This window comes from Chrysemys picta, chromosome 8, assembly GCF_011386835.1.
Source record: "Chrysemys picta bellii isolate R12L10 chromosome 8, ASM1138683v2, whole genome shotgun sequence".
NCBI classification, from domain to species: Eukaryota; Metazoa; Chordata; order Testudines; family Emydidae; genus Chrysemys; species Chrysemys picta.
Window position 1 is genome coordinate 18,519,946 of NC_088798.1, and position 21,560 is coordinate 18,541,505.

Consider the following 21,560-nt stretch of genomic DNA (forward strand, 5'->3'; position numbering starts at 1 on the left):
AAACATACATCCTGTTTGAATTATTCAGTATATTCTGCCTGCTTCTATAGTTAATTAAAAGAGAGGGCATGAGCTTTCATCCTAGAGAAGGGATGAACGGTAGGAAGGGAGATAACTGAAAACCACCTGACCTTTGTCCTTCTAGAAATGCTGTAAGCTTGATGGATTGTAATTGATGGGCTCCCTTAGCAGTGCTGACAAGCAACTACAAAACAGAGGGATCATAACAAGCTTGTCTTAATGCAAGGAGACTGCTGTGTGTACACGGTGAAGAACCGACACATCCCAAGCTAATTTTCCTCAGGAGGGTACGTTTTGTAGACTAAAAGATGCAGCGAGTCATCACAAATACAAGATTTATTTCCCTGCTAAGAATATCCACAGGCATGGTAGCTCCCTAATAAAGAAGTTCACAGTCTTTGGCCACTGGGCGTTGGAAAAGTATGGGGACTCTACAAATATAATCAAACTGAGCACTAGAGTGTGGCCTAGTGGAATAAGCCTGGGCCTACAAGCACAGCACTTCTGAGTGCTAACCTTACTCTGACCCTCACTCTAGGTATCCTCTTCAGCAAGTCACTTAAGAGATATGTAAGCACAAAATCTTATTTTTTACAATCTATTGGGTAATGCACTTGGGGGGTGGAGGGAGCAGGAGATCTGGATTCTAGTCCCAGCCCTGTCTGTGACTAATTGTTGGACCTTGGTCAAGCTGCTTAACGTTTCTGCTTCCATTTTCCCATCTGTCAAATGGGGATAGTGATATCTTAATTACCTTGTAAGTACTTCAATATCTGTGGATGAAATATGCCATGTAAGTGCACGTTGTTAACATTTCTAACAGAATTTAAAAATTGAGGGGGCCCAATGAAAGGGTGAGACGTGGCACATGCAGAACATTGTCTTTGAAGATGTATTGTGGTGTGACTTCTAATAGCATTGACAATGTTCCCTGTTGTGCCAAGGATACCATAAAAAGTTCACTCTTCCGTCAATAGAGTGTTTCCTCATTTTTTCTTTCTTATAGTTGTGGGGAGGGAGTGGCTTTGATTTTTACAAACACAATCGTGGCAGTGTTTATAATATGCTGGTTTAGAGCTTTGAGTCTAAAAACCAAAACACAATTCCGAGATTTAAAAATAGATCTTTGAACAAAATCCTGAATGGTGCATATTGCTTGGGTGCTGCAGGAGTTTTGGGGAAAATCCTCTCTCTTAGGCTGTGGAATGCTCCTGGGATTCTCTGCTAGCTCAAAGGCTGAAATAGGGCTCTGCAGCCCTACTGTACCTTCCCCACATGTGGAGGAGGGCTAGGGCATTGAGGCAATGGCAGATCCTCTAGCCCAGTGGTCTCCAATTTTTTTTACACACAAGATCACTTTTTGAATTTAAGATCAACCCAGGATCTACTCCACCCCTTCCCCTAGGACCCGCCCCCACTCACTCCATTCCCCCCTCCCTCTGTCGCTCACTCTCCCACACCCTCACTCACTTTCACCGGGATGGGGCAGAGGGTTGGGGTGCAGGAGTGAGGGGTGCAAGCTCTGGGAGGGAGTTTGGGTGCAGGGGTCATATGGTCACACTGCACCTAATCTCATAGAATCCACTGGACATTTCATGAGTTTTACTTTTTATTAGGGTCATTTGTGGTTTATAGATCCAAAGCCCATTCAAGTCAATAAGAGTCTTTCTATTGGTTTCAGTGGTCTTTGGAGCAGGTCTTGTATCAATAATTCCTCCTCTATAATACTGAGGGCATAATGTGATTGACTTGTAAATATAACAATCTTTTGGTGACATTAAACCCCCCACCAGCAACCAGGATTTCACCTAATAATGTAAAATCTATTTCTGAGTTTTTAAGGTTCAGTGCTAACAAACAGTAAGTGTTCTATCATAATAACCAGAAATGGGCCAGGTGGCACATGATAGAAATTGCTTCCTCTGAAAGGGTAATTATGTGAGTTAACCAATTGGAACAGGAGTTCTCAACCTGGGCCTCATGGTTCTGAGCAGGTACAATGGGGCGGCGTGTCCCAGCTGTGGGGTGAGGGTAGAGGGGTGTCTTGGTATGGAAAAAGGAGGCCCTAGTGGGGAAAGGGCTGAGAATCACTGGAGTACAACAACATGGAAAATGAGTTTGGACCTACAGCCAAACTGTGTGTCAGAAAGGCATGATTTTAACTCTGGATTGGGATCACAATGAGGGAGATAACCAGAATAGTGGAGGTGCTGGAGGGCTTATTTCTACATGGAAAATAAAGCGACATATCAGTGTGCATGCAGTGGTTTTTTGTTTTTTTTGCTAAATGTGGCACATAGGAGGAAGGAAGTGTTTCTCTCCCTCCCACCAAAAAAAACTTTTTTCTTGTGGTGTTTGTGTTTGGCAATATATATACAGCAGTATAGATTTATTAAAATACTATCATCTGGTATGGGATCAACATTAAGATATGGGAGGAGGAGGGGATCTGAAGGTTAGTTCTTTTGAGCGAGAAGGAATACAACCGATCTGTTCGTTCTGACATTGCATAGGGTTTTCAGGCTCAGATAACATTCTCAGTTCCTGCCCTGCCTTGGTAGCCTCCGCTCTGTCTAAACAGGAAATGAGAACCAGTGTCTGTGGAGGTGCCCCCACTGCTCTGAGTTTAAACAGGCAGCTCTGCTGTGTCTTCATCCATACGTGAAATATGCAATACATGATGACTAACTGTAGTTAGCTGTGTCTGATTACATAGTCTGGTAGGTTGTAATAAAATGGATGCTTAAGCAGCGTTAGGGAAGTCCTCATCTGAGGCCTGATCTAAAGCTCATTGAAGTCAATGGGAGTCTTGTCCTGTGGATCAGGCCTCTAATGAAAACTGTAACAGGCTGTGAGCATTCAGCCTATTTACCCTGACTGGGGACGATAATCTTTTTAGAAGTCTTTTTTTGGGGGGAGGGATAGCTCAATGGTTTGAGCATTGGCCTGCTAAACCCAGGGTTGTGAGTTCAATCCTTGAGGGGGCCACTTAGGAATCTGGGGCAAAATCAGTACTTGGTCCTGCTAGTGAAGGCTGTGGGCTGGACTCAATGACCTTTCAAGGTCCCTTCCAGTTCTAGGAGATAGGATATCTCCATTAATTATTATTATTTATTATTATAAGTCCCCTTTCAATGTCTAGTGTGATTGTCTAAAATAACTCTCTGGACAGCAAAACTCTTCCTCATTGCAGAGACTTAGACTGCATGGCTGCATCTCCAATCTCAAGGGCCCTGCATGATATGAGCTTTCCTTTGACCAAGAAAACTGGGTGCATGTTCCACAAACATCTGTCAGCCCCCAAAATGGCCTCAGAAGTAGCTGAAGAGAAAAATAAGGTGCTCCAATCTCACAAGGGCTAAAGGGGCTGTTTTCTCAGCACCCCCATCTTGTGCTGGCCTAATTTGGTAACAAAGGACTAATACCATCTATGGTGACCCATTGATAGTTGGACTCAGAGGACTGTACTACAATATTTCTTTAAATAACACTTTAGTTGTCCTATGTAAAAATAATACACACACACAAATATCAAATGATTTCTACATCTACACTCACCAAGAAGAGGAAACTTGATAGTTAATGTACTTACATTCTAAACAGAGATAAGTAAACTCTTTGGGGGAGGAACTGTCTTTTTATTCTATGCATGTACAGCACCTATCATGATGGGGTCCTGGTGCCTAAGTGGTGCTCCTGAGGGTTACTTTAATAGTACTGCATCACCATAACTTCCTTTAAGCAATTAAAACCAGATAGATGTTCAATAATAGCTATATAGCACTAAGGTAAATACAGACTCAGATATGTCCAGCCCCAGAGCTGTGGTAGTGCCTGTCTATATTAAAGGATTAGAGAAGTAAAACAAAGCAGGAATTACCATACTGGGTCATTGCAGGGGTGCATCAAACTCACTGTTCGGTCTCCAAGGGCCAGTATCCAGTGCTTTGGAGGAAGGTGCAGGACACTCTGCCTATATGGAAATATTTTCTTAACCCATCTGAGGTAGCAATAGCAGTACAGAGAACAAAGGGAGATCACTGCTGATTGATCACCTGTCCAATGAAACCTTCACAGGTAACGAGAAGAGTGCTGTGTCACACGTGTATACTTCCTTAGGAAGTATGCAGAGCTGGGAATGGACACCATGTTGATATGTGCAGGTGTCTGTTCATCTATGAAACAGTTACTTTGAAACTTCACCACTTCCAAAAGAGAACTGATTCAATGGTCCCCTCTGGTGTTAATTTTCCAGCATTGCAGCTTTGTATCTATAACAACATTTGGACAGGACAGAGGCTCCACACAATAGTCTTTGCTGAGGAAAACACCAAAAGATGGGAGTATTGACAATCTCAGCTTTAAAAAAGCCCAAACATATTTTAAAGTTAATGCTCAGAAAAATAAGACACTCTGGCTTCAAGCAGGAGCAGATACACGACCACCTCCTCTCCAATTCCTTTATAGTCCTTTTATCAAATCACCTAGCTGTGTGTGGTCTTTCAGTCTTCATCTCATTACATTTTGGAGAGGCAAGGATAAAATAGTTGATTGAGCATGAGACGGGGCCAGGAGCTCCTGAATCCTAATCCTAGCTTTACCACCAGTTTGACAGGGGGCCTAGTGCACACTCCTGTAGCTCAATGGTCTAGCTCCCAATTAGTAAAATGAGGATACTGGCCCACCACTTATTTACCGAAATGGAAAGATGTTGAGGCTGAATTAGTCTTTTGAAAGTATGTAAATATTTATAAACAGGAGGGATTATAGATCCATGAAGAAAGGAAGGTACACCTCTACCCTGATATAACACGAATTCGGATATAACACAGTAAGCAGCGCTCCAGCAGATCAAAGCAAGTTCAATATAACACGGTTTCACCTATAATGCGGTAAGATTTTTTTGGCTCCCGAGGACAGCGTTATATCAAGGTAGAGATGTATGAATGTCGTAACTACTACTTGCATTAAGAACTTGCCTTGTTTTCTCTTGATCCATCCGGGTACCTACGTGATCCTCATCACCACAGTACACAAGCACCTTCCTTTACTTAAAATGTCAGTGTTTTTTCACTACCTTCCCTGCCACCAAGAGGTGGGGTTGGGGAGGGGGTGGTCTTTAATTTGAGAGAGAGCCAGGGTGAAGAGGTGGGCTTTATATTTTGCTCTGAATCTAATCTTAATTCTTGTGGCAATGAGTTCCATAATGGATAGGGACCTCCATCTACTGTTATGTTATGAATAATCATCTTTTAAACTCTATAGCATGCTTCTTCAAAGCCTAGAGTACTCGTTCAAAGCCTATAATTTTTTAAAGAACTTCCAAGTAGAAAAGGTCAGTCAATTAACAGGCAAACTCAACAGATATAAAGTGATTTTTTTTATTCCAGTAGAACTAAAGGTCTTTTTTAAAGCCATTTATTCTTTTCTTCAAGTGAGTTAAGATGTACCCTTACAACAAGCATCTTTCTGCTCGAGCACCTGGTCACTTTCATAAACAAAGCATGTCCGGTATCCAGAAAATAAGGACATCTTCTCTGATTTCTGCTCGTTGGGTTCTTGTGAAGCTAAGATGGCTGCCATCCTTCAGTTATCACAGTACTGTACCTTTAGAATAGACAGCATCAGCACTGTGATAACTGAGCCAGGGCAGCCTGTCAGTCATTATGTCTGTTAGTATCATATAGAGAATAGTGCTTAATTTATTGTGTGCTTACATAGTGTTTCCTCTTGTGCATGTTTCAAAAATAAAGATCACATCAAATACTGATGTTCAGCTCTCCGAGGACACGGATGATGGATTTAATGCATGTTTAATAAATACATGTGGAAATGAACAAAGTGTTCTGAAACTTCAGTTAATTTATCCACTCTTTTTGAAAATTACCTGGTTAACTGGTATCAGTGCAGTTAAATTCAATGCAGCTTTAAAGTATTTTTCAGAGCTGTACAATCTTTTACCAATAACAGTCTTAAAAATCCAAATCTACTGATACTGTATTTAACGGGGGAAATAATGTACTCATTCTGTGGAGATAATCACTGATGGAATGAGGGTATTTTCCCCCCTCATTATTTTTTTTTTTTTCAGTTTCAATCAGCATTTGAAGTAGAGTGCTGTTCCCATACATAAATTACATAGGCAAGATCCTCAACTGGTACAATTGGCATAGTTCCACTTAAGACAATGAAGCTGCACAAATTTACACTGGTGGAGGATCTGGACCCATTATCTAATAGTTTAGCTAATTATGTGGCTATAATATCTTTTAAGTTTCAAAGTAGTATGTTCCACACGGAAAATGCTAGGGCCTTGACACACAAAAAAGACAAGGTTTCTGTCTTGTGGGATTCACAGTACCATCTCATGCCTCCATTCTGCAAACGCTTACAGATGTGCTAAAGTTCCAACAGGTGCGTCTGCAGCACTGGGATCCTTTGAGGCCCAATCCTACTCCCATTGAAGTTTTGCCATTGATTTCAGTGGGAGCAGGATCAAATCCAAAATAGTAACAAGCACTGGATGTGGAAAGGATCCTGGAGTTTGAAGGAAGAGTTGCTGTCTGACGGGCTTGTTTGTTCAGGCTGTGCGATGGTTGATTTGGGCCATACACTGAGGTCTAAATGAAAACTGCTGAAATCAAGAATTACATTGCAAACAATGAAGGAGGTTTATCAAAATATTTTCTCTGGTTTATGTTTGACGTACTGCTGAAAAAGTCATGGTAGTTTTTCTCTTTGAATAAAGGCATCTAATCTAGTGAATCAGTTCTGTAATGATCAGCATATTAAAATAAATGTTTCATCAGGTTTCACAATGGAAAGGAAGTGATAAATAGATTTTACATTTCACATAATGTTCCATTTAAGAATTTGATGGACTTAATTGGTGTAAGTGGTACTTAAATATTTCTAATAGGGTAGAGCAAGAACTTTATGGATAACATAATAAATAACCAACTAAACTGACAACGTATTTCCTTAAGTTAAATAAAATGCTTTTAAAATTCAGAAATGCTTAACATTCAGCTGGGCCCAAGTACTACCAAAATGGTCTCTCACATATTTTTAAACACAAGAGGGCAATAAAGAGACAAATGTGAAACACAGCTTCCTGGAAAAAATATTTGTGCATTTTTAAAACAAATTACAAACATATGTTTCATAAACGAGGGACCAGTCAATATGTTATACAATATTGTTCCAGGATGCAAATATGAATGGGCAAATATGTACAAAAATATTAGGATATATATTTGCCATCAACTGCAAATTTATAAGCATCCTTCGACTAAACTGTCATTTTCTGAAAATAGTAACCGTAAGGTAACCTAGGAGCACACATTTATTAAAGATTTATATAAAAAATAAGTGTTTCCTGGCTTTCAAAAATGTGAACAATATAAAGGTACAAAAATGTCATTAGAGCATTCTATTAACATCACAAAGGCTGGACACTTTAGATGTATTTACATTTTGCTGATGATAAGGGGATCTATTTACTCTGCCTTCTCACCTTTTAACACTCACCTTCTTTTCTAGAATAAAAAGAAAGCTTTCCTCAATGGTCAGGTAACATAGGTCTGAATCCTGAAAACATACAGGAGTAGTCCCTCTGATCTCAATGTGGTATACATAAATTTACTCAAGTGCATTTTTCAGTGTGTATTTTTGTTCAGCTTATTTCTAAGGCATTGCAAATACTTTAACTTGATTTTAAAATTTTCAAATCCATGTTCTGTTTTTTGCTGTCAGATTTTGCATTTGAAAAAAATTCTATTCATATTGTTTTTATTTTTGCTTGTTTTCCGTGTCTCCCTCCCCCTCCCCACACACACCCCCATTTCCACTACTCTCTTCTTTCGGGGTTGGTAACTTACCATGTTTCTTGAGTGTTTTGAATTACACAACACTCCTTTTTATTAGAGTCTAAAAACTAAATTGGCTATTTATCCTCCCCCTACAAATACAACTTTTCTTTCTTTTCTCCTAGCATGTAGCTTGGAATTAGAGCTCTGATTTTTATAGGCCAACTCTGACACTGACTAGGAAGAGATCTGTCTTATCCAAAGCTAGGAAAAGTGTGGAAAAAATCCACCTTTATTACAAATATTTTACTTTGTGTGTGATCTTAAGAGCAGAAAACTACAGTTACAGGGATATAATTGATCTTTTGGCTACTGGGTAAGTGACTTTACTCCTTAAGAAAGTTACTGGAATTTTAATATGGCAGGAGCTCCTCCCTACAGTGCAGTTTACAGCACCAAGACGTGAAAGACTCTAGTGTGCTAGGACAGTTATTAAAGCAATATTTTCTATAGCTTTAAATTCTTCTTTATTAGTTTTTAAAGATTTGCTTCTTCACTTGTAAGTGAGGTAGGAGACAGGTACATTCAACAATATGAAGCTCTCCCATCAAGGAAACTTCCGTCATGGGAACTGTTTATAAAATCTTCTCCATTCTTTATCTACATTCTGCTTGATTCCTTCCGCCAACACTTACCTTTTAGTCTTTTTGACTCCCTTCCCCTCTTAAACATTGATTAGTGGTTGAGTTAACGGTCTGATAGATGAATTCTAACTGCTGCTGTTGGTGTACCAAATGTATGAATAATTAAATAAATAAATCTCTAAAACATGATTAATCATTCATCAGCTACGGTCTGTGGGCAAGTATTCAGTCACTTTTCTGGAAACAAGAGCTCCTAGAGGCCCCTTCCTGAAAAATACATGAAAATATTCAAACAAATTTAACACCAGCAACCTGACTGGATCCCCCAGCCTTCGCTTTCTTGGAAACCCCCTCCCTCACACACACATACACCCATTATTAGAACACAACTCAAGATGGACCAACATCTCCCATGTAAGGGGAGCTCAATATAGTGATGGGGGGGGGCAGGGATGCTCTTTGTTTTCAGCTCATGCTGCACTGAAAACATCTGTTAACAATCACAGAGGCTGGCATGGCAGGAACCAGGGCCATGGACTTGGCCTTTGTCACTTATTAGCCAATGGAAAGAAAATGTCCCTACGCTTTGTTAAAGAATAACTTACTAGGTCAGGAAACAAGTTGGTGATCTAGGATCTGGCCCTGTACCTGTCCCCTTTGTCCAGCTGAACTTGCGCTGAGGCCCTCTCTTTGAAATAAATAAGAAAATACTCTGCTATGTAAGTGAAAGCTAGAGGGAACTGGAGGTGTGGCTCCAAAGGGGGTGAGGGGCGTGAGCAGGAGCACAGAGACTAGGAAAAGCCCCTCTGGCATTCTCCCTTGCTGATCTCAGCCAGCGAGTGCCAGTGCCCGCCACTGTGGGAACAAAAGCACCATCAAACAAGTTTTTGTCGCTTGTCTGGGAGGGGAGACAGCCATAGCTTGGTACCCAGCTCCCAAGGGCTGCTGATATGAAGCTCTGCCTGGTTGGGGGCGCGAATCTGCAAGGGACAAGCCCACGTACCAGGCAGCTTCCAGGCTGCTTGAGGGAGACTCCAGCCCTGTCTTGGCTCCTCCTCCGTTTGGGAAGCTCACCCCAGCGAGCCGTGGAGACTCCTCCATCTTCCTCCTCCTCCTCCTCCTCCTCCCAGGCTCCTCCCGCTGGATGCTTCATGTAAACAAGATCCAGGCTATATTTACAATCGCTTGACGGAAAGGAACCAGTGCCAGGATCCCGAAGGAAAATAACAGTGCGCAACATTAAAAACCGCACACACACATCCCGAAAGGCCAGGGGCTGGGAGACCTACAGGGCTTCAGCCCTGCTCCCCATCAGCATGCAAAACAACCCCGCAAAGGCAATCGGACAGCGGTGCGCCGGTACCCCACCCTCCCTCTATAACCGTCCCCACCGAAATCAGCCCCCCGGTCCGCGGAGCGACTGTCAGCGTGCGATGCAGAGCGGGTTACAACGCATCCAGCTGTTGGGAGGAGCACCACGCGTGCGAGGAAAAACAAGCCTGGCTCGAGGCAGCTGCCTGCGATCCAGGGAGAGCGCTGTAAAGAAAACAACATTCCCAACCAAAACTCCTCTTCCTTTCTCACCCGCCCCCCCCGGCAGCAAGATAACTCCTGCCTATCCTCCATCCCGCTCACACCCGCAAAAAATAGGTCCCCTCCCCCAAAACATAAACAAACCTCTGGCTTTCGTTTCCAGCGCTGCCTAAAGGTGAATTATGAGAGGACAGCACAGGACTTGTGATGCCAAGATTGCAACGCCCTGCAATACCCCCCCCCACACTCCCCGCCCCCCGAGCTGCAAAAGGGTGCGCTGCTCCCGATCGCAGCCCGTGCACCCCCTATTCCCTGCCCTCTGCTCACCCACCTTTGCGGCCGGGGCTCCTTTCCCCTCTTCTCTTTGTTCTTTGCGATCTTTGCATGAAGATTATCTAATGACGCAGCATAGACTCGCCACAACGTGACTGTCGCCATTTTTCTGTTTTTATTATATCTCTCTGCCATGTGATTAAAAAAAAAAAAACTTCCGGGTCTCATGACCAGAAAAGAGCAAAACAAAAACGGAGACAAGACACAACTTCACACACACACGCGCGCGCGCAAGTGTTTCGTCTCTCCTTGTCTCCAGCGATGCGTCCCAACTGTCAGAAAATAACAAGCAACCAGAGGGCACCGCTTCTTGCATTGTGGGATTTGACCGTCTGGTAGAGAAAGTCACCCCTCACTCACAGTCTACCCCAGATTTACCATCAGGAGATCAGAAGCAGTTAAGATGAGACCAGACCCTGTTCTGCTTGATCAAATGCCTCCGATTTCCACGCCGCTTTCTGCTGAGCTATACCAACTTTGAGCTCTGTTCACTCGTCATCATAATAAAAAAAGTTAACGATGTTAAAGCATTTTTAATCATTCTTAAAATGACTTGCCTGCTCCATGCTGGTATCAAAGATTTGGACGTGTGACACTGAAATCTGTTTTCTCATTGAATTGATCCTCTTCACACAAATGCATACACTGGTTTGTTATGTTGGGTTATTCATAAGCTACTGGCAGAAGTTGCTATGACAGGAAAAAAGGTTAAAACATTTTTAAAAATAGTTTCACATGTGAAGCATTGTACAGACTGCAAATGGCTGTAAGAGCAAGGTAGATAAAACTGGGGGTCTACCAACCAGCCATGACAGGTTCCCACGCAGACATTTACAAAATAAAAACAATGGGCAACACCATGTTGTCTTTTGTCTGGCAAATTTCCCATTGAAGTCAAGGAACCACATTACTAAAAAACCTGTTAGGTCTTTTACTAACATCACCTTAGATTAGTAAAACCAGGATTTATAAGAGTGGGGAGGAGCAGGGCTAGCCCTAGACCAAATGGCACCTCCCGCTTATTAAACTTTGACTACTTTATTGCATTTGTAGCTTATTTCACAACTTTGATGCATGATTTATCCCTGTCATATAAGATGATAAATTTGCACGCTAGGATCTGTAAATCTGTATTTATTCATGCCATATATAAGCAAATAAAAATCATTTCCTCTAAGCATATAGAAACTTTTAAATTTTAAGAATAACTGAAATGTACTAACATCAAGAAATTGAACTGTGCACCAACTTTGGGTGGACCAGTATTAAATAGTGTTACGGTAAGTGACAACCTTAGAATGTTAACCTTAAGTCCTTTAGTTCAAAAGGTCACTTTTCTTGTCTTTGCCCTCCCGAACTGAAGCACAACATCAGCGAGATCCAAAGACTGGCCAATAGCATTTTCAAACAATAAATAGCAAGCAATGTCAGTCTCTCATCAGCCATCGTCGATCAAAGATATGTTTTAATGAGCCTGAGCTTTGAAAACTGCGCTCACCACTCGCAACTGTGACTGGCAACATGAGCGGACTCTTGAAAGCTTTCCAGACATTAGAAAAAGTCTCCTTCAGCTCTGCATCATGAATTAATTGGAGAACTTGGAGTGGAAAGTGCTTCCCGTGTTGCAAAATGTGACGGATGTTGTCCATTTTGACATAGAGGTCTTTATCATTGACCTCTGAATGTTCCCCTTGTGTCAGCGTCAGGTGAAGGTCTGTACAATTGTTCAAGAGTGTTTTCCTGTCAGCCGGCAGGTCATACTCCCTCCCCCCCCCGGTCTTTTTGTGGTGATTCATTTGTCCAAATATTTCTTCGATGGACACTCAAGCAGTGTCAACCAGCGAGCAAAAAAGCTCCCCATCACCTCATCTCTGCCCTCATAACCAAACTGTCACTTCTTCCAATTAATACGAATTTCCTTGAAGACAGGCTCAACTCCTAAGCTTTCCGCCATTTCTTTGGCAGCAGTGATGGCATCTTCAAATCCATTGTCTCTGTAGGCCACAACGAAATCAAGCAGCTTCTCATCAAAGTAGTAGCAGCTGCAATGTCCATCGACTGGGTTGTAATGCCTTGCTTACAATATTTACTTGGAACAGGATATCATGCCAAATCACAACTGAGACCAGAAATTTGAAGTCAGTGATCTGGTTTGCCAGGCTTTGCAGTCGGATTCCGGCCTCGGCTTTACTCGACTGCGCCAGTTCCATCAGGGTGTCATAAACCTCAGTCACTTAGTACCTCACTGGCCTTACGCTGTCAATGCAGCTCTCCCAGCAAGTGTCCCTTAATGCCTTCACGGTCAAATATGTAACACTGTCTGTGAGGATCTTCCACGTTCCACCTGATAGTTGATGCTGAAAACAGAATGCATATCCTTTGTAGTAATCCAAAGAGAGATACTGAATCTAAAGAAGATGACGCGGCATCTTACACAACCACGTTGAGGGAATGGCAGCTACAAGGCACGAAGAAAGCTCTTGGATTCAGCGCAAGGATCCTTGCGTGGATGCCACTGTTTCTTCTCTTTATGTTTGCACGGTTGTCATAGCCTTGGCCATGGCAGTCCTGAAGCTTTATTTTATTCTCATTCAAAACATTCATAAACAGTTCTGTTAGGCCTTTTACAGTAGAGTCGCCCATAGATCGGAAACAGATAAAGTGTGCCTTTGCTTGGATACAACCATCCTCGTCGTCAACAAATCTTACTGTAAATGACATCTTTTCACTGTGACTTACGTTGGGAGTGCAGTCCATTATGATGGCATAGTTCTTGGCTGTGCCAAGCCGCATCAATATGTTATCAAGCACTTTCTTTGACATAAGGTCAATCAATTTGTTTTGAATTGTTCTGCTGGAGTAATGTCCCATATAGCTTCTTTACAAACTACTCAATGTAGGTGCTCACGCAAGACATTGTGGTATTTCCCAAGTGTCGGAGACACTTTGGTTGGGTACAGCAAAATCAGATACTTTATTCTCTTAAATAGCTACATAAAGGGAGAGAGTGCACTAGGACACAGGGTCTCCCCCTCCTAGGCAGGTCTCTCAACAGGTAAACAATTACAGCAAACATTTATACCTTTTGTTACAGACAAAGAAAAGTAACAGCTGCATTTTGTTTATACATAGGTCATTCTGATATCTTGTTTTTCTCACTAATGTAGACTCTTAGTCTACATCCCATATTGTTTGCACATTATCTACACAAGGTCACAACAACTTCTCACACAGTTCTTTCCCACTCGCCTCACACAATCCTTGCTTCTACAAATCTCGCGTTATTAGGGTTACAGTTAGCCTGACTCTTGCTAACAAACTGTCATGTATTGCAATCCCCTTCCTGTCAGTTCTTTCTCTGCTTCCACACAAGGAACGCTACCAAACCAAGGAAATGACTGTTATGTACAGTGAACAACTTATCCATCAAACCCTGGAAAGCCAAATTATTCTTTGCAAGGAAGAGGGTAATTGAGATCAGATGCTCGAGCAAGATCCTCCAATGCTATGTTTCTACGTTAATAATGCGCTGGCTTTCTGTGTCTATGCATTTATTCGGCTTGAGCCTGGACTTGACCTCCATCCATTTAGAGTAGGACATAAAATGGCCAGGTGACTTTTCATGTTGCTTAAGAGCATCAGCTAAGTTATGCCAGTAATTGTACTCGGAAAGCGCAAGCAACAATTTGGCATTCTTATGAAATATTTTGCAACAAAAAAACGAACACTTTGTCAGTTGATTTTGAGTAAACTAGCCAATGCCAATTTAGTTTCTCACCATTCTTGCATACTCTTTTGCAGTGTGACCTTGAGAAGTGTCACTTCTGCTCATTTAAGGGAAACATCATATCCTTGATTTTGCCTGGCCCATTCAAAATTGTATGATCAATATTGGCAGAGTTTAGGATCGCTGGACATAAAGTGGGATCTGATGTATAGATCTGTGGTGTGCAATTTTTGTCACTGCTGTATCTGTCATCATGCGAGACTGATTCTTCTTTATTGTTTCTCTTTTCATGTAAACCAGATTTTTTTTGTCATCACTCTCCTTTTCATGTGAACCACATTCTTCTTTATTACCACTCTCCTTTACACCGCCATGAAAACTGGATGATTCTCCATCACTTTCCTCATATTTCCATTCCTGATCTTCAGGTAAATCTGCTAATTCCTTAGTAATAGGACTTCCATCATTTATGCTTTGCTCCTCTATTTCTTCTGCGCTGGGATGATGCCTAAAGCCCAGTCTATGTTGTTCTGTTTCAGATATTTCCCCATCAAATGTGCCCTTTGCTGCAAACTAGATTGCAACTGAGTTTTTTTGGTTCCTATACTGGGCTCCTGAAGGCTTCTTCAGGGGCATCTTTTATTTTCTACGAGGGAAAACAGACAGTATTATGGAAAGCAAAAGTTTATGTTCCGCAGTCTTAGAAAGTCATCAAACATTACACGTTAAGCATGGCAAAAGAAATAACAGTATTTCTTTTATATTGTTGCATAGACAGGGATTCGATAGATATCTCTGGCATCTCATTAAGTATGTCCTTTATTAGTTGCTAATTTCACTCTTCAAGTCTTAAAACACAAATACATTTTCACAGTTACACAATAAAACAAGGTTCACAATACTGTAGGTGTCTCTCACGTCCTCTGATATCTCACTGGTGATGCCCCGCCCCTTATATACCTATGATGGCATGGCTGACAATATTCTAAGAGGTTCAAGGAATATGTCGTTCTCAAAAAGTCGGGAAGGTTCTACGAGATTCTGCAATGGTCCAGAACATTCTGGGAGGTTAGTGAAAAATGAATCTACATATGGAATAACGGAAACATTCTTACTTCAAATATTCTATTAACAACAAAAACACCACTCCAAGGCTGGCACCCCAGATGGTCGCCTGCCTCTAGATCCAGCCCTGGGGAGGAGGCAGGGAGAACACAGCTTTCCCTTTTCTGCTAAAAGCCAAGAGCTCCCCCTCCTTTCTTTTTCGTCAGTGAGAGATCGCTCCTCCCCTTTCAATTTACTTTAACCACTGATTTAAAACTGAAAACGTTAAATATCTGATTGACTTCTCACCATTTATGCTATCTATTATCTTGGATAGACACCTTTTTGGCTCTGATGTACAAGCACAATGCTCTTTGAGTTTCCATCCATTGACTGAAAGATTAAACTTTAAAAAACCTGTTTTGCAGTTATTAATTTGCTAAAAATCCTAAAATATTAAATTAATTGGAGGATTTCCAAAACTTTAGTCAAAATCTTAAAATTGTGACCAAAATTACTTGATTGAGTCAGTTAACATTTGAGACTTACCCTCCTACACCAGATGTTAATTCATGACAGCAGTCAATGGAGGAAAGAATATACCAGCAGTCAGAGTGGCAAGGGGATTGAACTAGCTATGTAGAACCTTCATGGCAAAGTCATGTTTCTGATTCCATGGAAACTTGTTCATCCCAACATAATAGGGAGCTAAGTGATGGGGGAATATAAAGCTGTTGACCATGGGCACGTCTGCATTCCTTTCTCACTCCATTAGAGGACCTGCTACCACCAAAATTTTCATGACACCATTTGAAAAACTGGTAGTTTCCCCAGTACATGCTGTATTAATTGTTCTTGGGGACAGCCAGTTTTATAAGGCAAATAAACAAACAAAACATCCTACTAGGATCCCTATCAGATTCCATTTGTGCTGTTCAACCAAAACTATTATGAGACATTGTGTATCAGCAAAAATAGGATTTGCAGGAAATTCTTTATCATAATATACATACCATAATCATTTCACAACACCATGCCACTGGAATCTACCTTTCCCGCTCTGAAAGGCATGAGTTCAGGGCTCATGTGTGGTCAAACAGAATTCTGGGTGAGGCAGAATTCTATGCTCACATCAGGAATACTAAGGAGATAGGAATGAACATTTTCCTATGTATAACTATGAGGACACCCCTTACTTAAACTTCCTAGAAGCCTACTTGAGTTACCCCCTAAAGCAGGCCTTGCTTTGGTTGGCTGCCCCTGGATGCTTCTTGTTTTCTTTAGTAAAAGAGGAAAACAATGCAGTGCACTCTCTTCATAAAAGCCAAGCATTTTTATTCCTATGCATGCTGGGAATTGACAACAGAATTAAATAGAGCCGAAGCTAGAATGCAGGAGCTCTGTATTATTGAGATTCCTTGTGTGATGAACTTTGTATATACTTTCTTGCGTTGGACTCTAGTCACAAGAAAGACGCAATGAAGCAAATGAAATGAAGCAAATGAGACTCCTTTTCAAGGAGTAGGCACCAGCTAAGGATAATTAATCCTTTACTGCTTCTGCTTCATTTAGTCTGGACTCTTGATTTGTCCCACAGACCAGAACATCTCCCATTCCTAACCTTTGCCATGAAATCTCACACTGGACCTTGTCAGCTATGAGTGAATAGCTTTTATTATTCCACATCTTGTTAGCATTCAGTGCTGTTGTAGCACTTTCTGTATCTCTCTTCTCCTCTCTATTGCTAGGTGACCTTCTAAATAAAGAGACCACACAGGCCAAGGATTCAGCAGTTTGTAGATTTCAATACTTTCTGCTCCCTCTGCCCCTGCAGACGGGGTTCTTGGTGGGTAGATAGGAGCTTTAGGTTGGGCATCTCACCTGCTCCAGCTATGTGATCTGGGAGATGGGCTCATTGCAAGTGTGGGAATTTCAGGCCCATATCACTTTTCCATTTGTAGGCCTCCAAGCACTTTACAAAGGTGGGTAAGTATTAATTTCCCATTTACAAATGGGAAAACTAAGGCCCCAGGTCACAGAGCAAGTCCATGACAAAGCCAGGGATAGAAGCCAGATCCCATGATTCCCAGAGAGGAGGGGACACTGGGAGAGCTAGGGAGATATGAACATTTTCACCCTCGTATTAGGATTTATCCACACTTTTAACAAGAGTAGTGGTGGCATTAATTAAAACTCAGAAACTATTTCCCTGATTCCTTGAGCCTGCAAAATAAATCCCCATCAATACATATTGAAATCAAAAGCTGCATGTGCACAGAGGTGAAAGTAAGCTGGTACGCCCCGGTATGGTGTACCGGCAAGAGCCAGTGCGCTGTACTGGGGCGGATCGGCTTCCCCAAGCGGAAATTTAAAGGGCCTGGGGCTCTAAAGGCCCCGCCTCTTCCGGTAGAGGCCCCACCCCCTCATAAGGACTCCAGAGTACAGGTAAGTCCTTTAAGTTACTTTCACCCCTGCATGTGCAGCATTATTTGTACAGGTAAGTGGCTTAACTCCAGACCAGACATGTCACCTAAGCATTGACCTGTGCACTATGGGACAGTAGTGGGAAGACTATTTGTGCTCTTGGGGTTATTACACTAATAATTCCTGTCTTCAGTGGCACTGTACTGATGGAGATTGGCAGAGTGGAGAACCACATGATGGTTGGCCTGGCTTGAAGGAAGTCTACTACAGATATTTATAACACTTGCACAATGTTGGGAACATTTCTGTGTGTGAACATGAAGCATGTTACCAGATACTGCAGCATTATGCTAGTGCATCAAACCAGAAAGTCACCTGACTAGTCGGTTTTCATTGTCCAAGCAGAAGGAGGAATCAACAAGCAGCAAAGGTGGGAAAGGTTATATTTAAAAATATCCTTCAGTTTTAACCATACAGTTATTAGTAACACTAGTAAGATATTTGCTTTTAAAAAGTGTAATTTTGGAACTTGTCAGTTTCCCTTTATAAACCATTCAAAACAAGGGAGTATCTCTCCCAACTGAATGAGACTTGGCAAGTCTGCTACATTATAAATATTTTGTGTGTGCGCACATGTTCTACACACACAATAACCATAGTCTGCAAAATCACTTTCATAACAGCTATTTTCATAATAGTCCCTGTGGTAACATGCCGTTCCAGTGTAACATATCTACTAGCTTTCAATGATGAAGTGTGTGAATGAATCCTCTCTTTTGAGTTCTGTACTTTAAGAGACATCCCCTAATTTGGTGCCCAATGTCTCATGGCCTGGAGTTGCTAAAAAGCATTTGATTAAGAAAAAAATTATGTTTTGAAAGAGTAACCATAAGCAAGTTTACACACTGTAAGGCAAATGCATGATTTTGGGCCACTTACACAATATTGTGGGAGTGGTACCCTTTAAAAATTGCCTTTAAATGTAGGTTCCCCCCACCCCAGACTCCTCCTCTGAGTTTCTATGGGTTAATGACAACCCCACGGGCACCCAGTTAAGAGTTATTAAATAAGCAGCAGGTAAGTATTAAATAGGCAATATAAGAAAGTATTTCTTCACATAACACACAATCAACCTGTGTAACTCATTGCCAGGAGATGGTGTGAAGGACAAAAGTGAGTTCAAAAAAGAAATAGGTAAGTTCATGGAGGGCAGGTCCATCAATGGCTCTTAGCCAAGGTGGTCAATGATGCCAACTTAGCTCCAATATCCTAAAGCCTCTGACAGTCAGAAGCTGGGATTGAACATCAGGGGATGGGTCAGTCAATAAATTGCCCTGTTCTCTTCATTCCCTCTGAAGCATCTGGCACTGGCCACTGTCAGAATACAGGATGCTGGGCTAGATGGACCATTGGTCTGATCCAGCATGGCCCTTCTTATGGGCTTAAGTGTTGCTCCTAGACCAGTGGTTCTCAAACTTTTCTTTTGTACTGGTGACTCTAGGGTTACCATATTTTAAGCCTCCAAAAGGAGGACACTCCACGGGGCCCCGCCCCCAGCCCCACCCCAACCCCACCCCTTCCCCAAAGTCCCCGCCCCAACTCCGCCCCCTCCCCTGCTTCCCGTGAATATTTGATTCGCAGGAAGCCTGAAGCAGGTAAGGGGGGTGTGGGGGGAGGAGACGCGGCCCAGTCTGGCCCCCCCGGCGTCTCCAGCCTGGGTCAGCCCGCCCAGCACTGCCGGCCCCCGGCCGAACACCCCCGGCCCGCCCAGCACCGCCGGCCCCCGGGCCCCCGGCCGAGCACCCCCGGCCGAGCCCCGCCGACCGCCGGCCCGGCTCCTGAGCCCCCGGCCTGGCCCCGCCGGCCCCCAAGCCCCCGGCCCGGCCGACCGCCGGCTTCCGAGCCGCCGGCCCCCGAGCCCCCGGCCCGGCCAACTGCCGGCCCCTGAGCCCCCGGCCCGGCCCCGCCAACCACCGGCTCCCGAGACCCCGGCCCCGCCGGCCCCCGGCCTGGCCGACCGCCGGCTTCCGAGCCGCCGGCCCCCGGCCCGGCCGACCGCCGGCCCCTGAGCCCCCGGCCCGGCCCCGCCGACCGCCGGCTCCCGAGCCCCCGGCCCGGCCCCGCCGACCGCCGGCTCCCGAGCCCCCGGCCCGGCCCCGCCGACCGCCGGCCCCCAAGCCCCCGCCGGCTCCCGAGCCCCCGGCCCCGCCGGCCCCCGATGTCCCGATTTTCCCGGACATGTCCGGCTTTTTGGGATTTCCCCCTGGACGGGGATTTGGAGCCCAAAAAGCCGGACATGTCCGGGAAAATCCGGACGTATGGTAACCCTAGGTGACTCCTTTCACAGAGTGCGACCCCCTCGTATACATTAAAAACACTTTTTAATATATTTAACACCATTATAAATGCTGGAGGCAAAGCAGGGTTTGGGGTGGAGACTGATGCTCACAACCCCCCCCCCCCCCCATGTAATAACCGGAGGGGTCCCAAACCCCAGTTTGAGAACCCCTGCCGTAGCCCCAAGAGATTCATACAGGGCGCTGGGAGGGAAGCCGGCTGGCTGGTGTGGTTGGCTGGGATTTGTAGTCCTTGTGGGCGGTTCAGTTTGCTGTAGGGCGTGGGAGAGACGCACCAATAGGACTACAAATCCCATTGCGCCAGGCCCTCTGGGGGCGGGGCTGGGTTTGTGACAGCTTGCCACTGGCCGCCGTCTTCTCTGCTGTTGTGAGTGCTGGGGCGGGCGAACGCGAGCGCCCGAAGCAAACTAGCGCGCGCGGCTGCTCCCGCTCCCGGGGCTGGGGCTTGCATTTGCAAAGGGACCCAGCCGCCACGCTTTCGCTTAAAGGCACAGGCGAGGCGGAGGGGCAGCCTGCTGTGCGCTATGTTGGGTCAGTAGCGTGTTATGGGACAACCCCTCGCACATTTTTTAAACGCCATATTGCAGGAGTTTTCCCCGTCCCCTCCCCACTCCCCCTAAGAATCAGTGAGTTGAGTTTCCCTCCCGAGGAAGGTGGCTCTTTAGAAGCGCCGAGGGTGCAATCAGGGTGGGTGGGAAGGAGGATCCCCCGTCCCCCTTGCAAGCAGTACCGACATCGGCGGGGGTCCCTAAGGAGCCCCAGGAACTCAGTTACTCGGCGCGTTGGAGGCTAATCCCGCAGGCAGCTGGGGAGAATTGCCCACGTGCAAAGAGCCCCCCGCTCCCCTCGCACGATTTGCCAGCGTCTCCGCTGTAACTTCGGGGTTGCTGGGTGGAGATGTCGGGCCTGGCGCTGGCGGGGCTCGGCGGTCTCTGCCCCAGCCCGCTCTGATCGGGAAGGGGTGCGGGGGGGACCTGCTCCTTCCCAGGCCACTGCTGCTCTGTAACTTTGCCGGGGTCGCTGTCGCTCCGTAGGGATCAGCGGGGAGCTCTGAGTGCGTGAGCGGCTGCGATGGCTTCCAAACTCCTGCGAGCCGTCGTGCTGGGTCCCCCGGGCTCTGGCAAAGGGACCGTGTGCCAGAGAATTGCCGAGAACTTCGGGCTCCAGCACCTTTCCAGCGGGCACTTCTTACGGGAGAACATCAGGGCAAAGAGCGGTAAGTGAATGCCCAGCTGTTGAAGATCTGCTCACCCAGGGGCGCCTACGTGTTTCCTTGCATGCAGGAGGCGCCGTCTGTTGCAGACCATCTGGGCTAGCGAACCGCAAGGCGGAATGGCTCAGGGATCAATCGGGGCAGATGATCCTAAACGCTGTTTGTCCCGAGAGGGGAATTGTGCCATGAAATTGGGCCCTTTGCAAAATGATCTCGCCGCTGGCTAGCAACCGGCGCTCAAGAAGCCAGTCGACACAGGCTTGTGTATGTGTTGCTCAGTGCATTGCATAACCCACTTGTACTATGTAATCCGGAGGGAAGAGAAACAGCACCTAACAACAAACTATTTACGTTTGTTAGGTTGTAATGTAGTCTTTGTCTACTAATATGGTGCGTGAGGAGGCTGACCAATCTTTAATCTAGTTAGGACGCCAACCTCTATAACATTATGGATCT

General features: G+C 44.5%; 1 protein-coding gene and 1 long non-coding RNA gene across 8 annotated transcripts in view; one reads left to right on the forward strand and one right to left on the reverse strand.

The window, feature by feature from the left end:
- Positions 1–21,560, forward strand: part of AK4 (adenylate kinase 4) — a 70,120-nt gene that overhangs the window by 14,212 nt on the left and 34,348 nt on the right. The window contains exons 1-2 of one of the 7 annotated variants that reach the window (XM_042851367.2): positions 20,137–20,258; positions 20,926–21,107. The exons of 3 other annotated variants lie outside the window; for them this stretch is intronic. In XM_042851367.2, coding sequence (XP_042707301.1) covers positions 20,963–21,107 — 145 coding nt within the window. In that variant the 5' untranslated portion in view covers positions 20,137–20,258; positions 20,926–20,962. Of the gene's footprint in view, positions 1–20,136; positions 20,423–20,560; positions 20,579–20,836; positions 21,108–21,560 lie in introns of those variants that run through there. 3 more of the 7 variants (XM_005300074.4, XM_042851368.2, XM_065553989.1) reach the window with 3 other exon arrangements.
- LOC122173818 (uncharacterized) lies at positions 7,690–10,466 on the reverse strand. The gene is made up of 3 exons (XR_006174709.2): positions 10,338–10,466; positions 9,477–9,657; positions 7,690–8,740 (listed from the first exon to the last, which is right to left on the reverse strand). It is a non-coding gene; the product is annotated as an uncharacterized LOC122173818 (long non-coding RNA).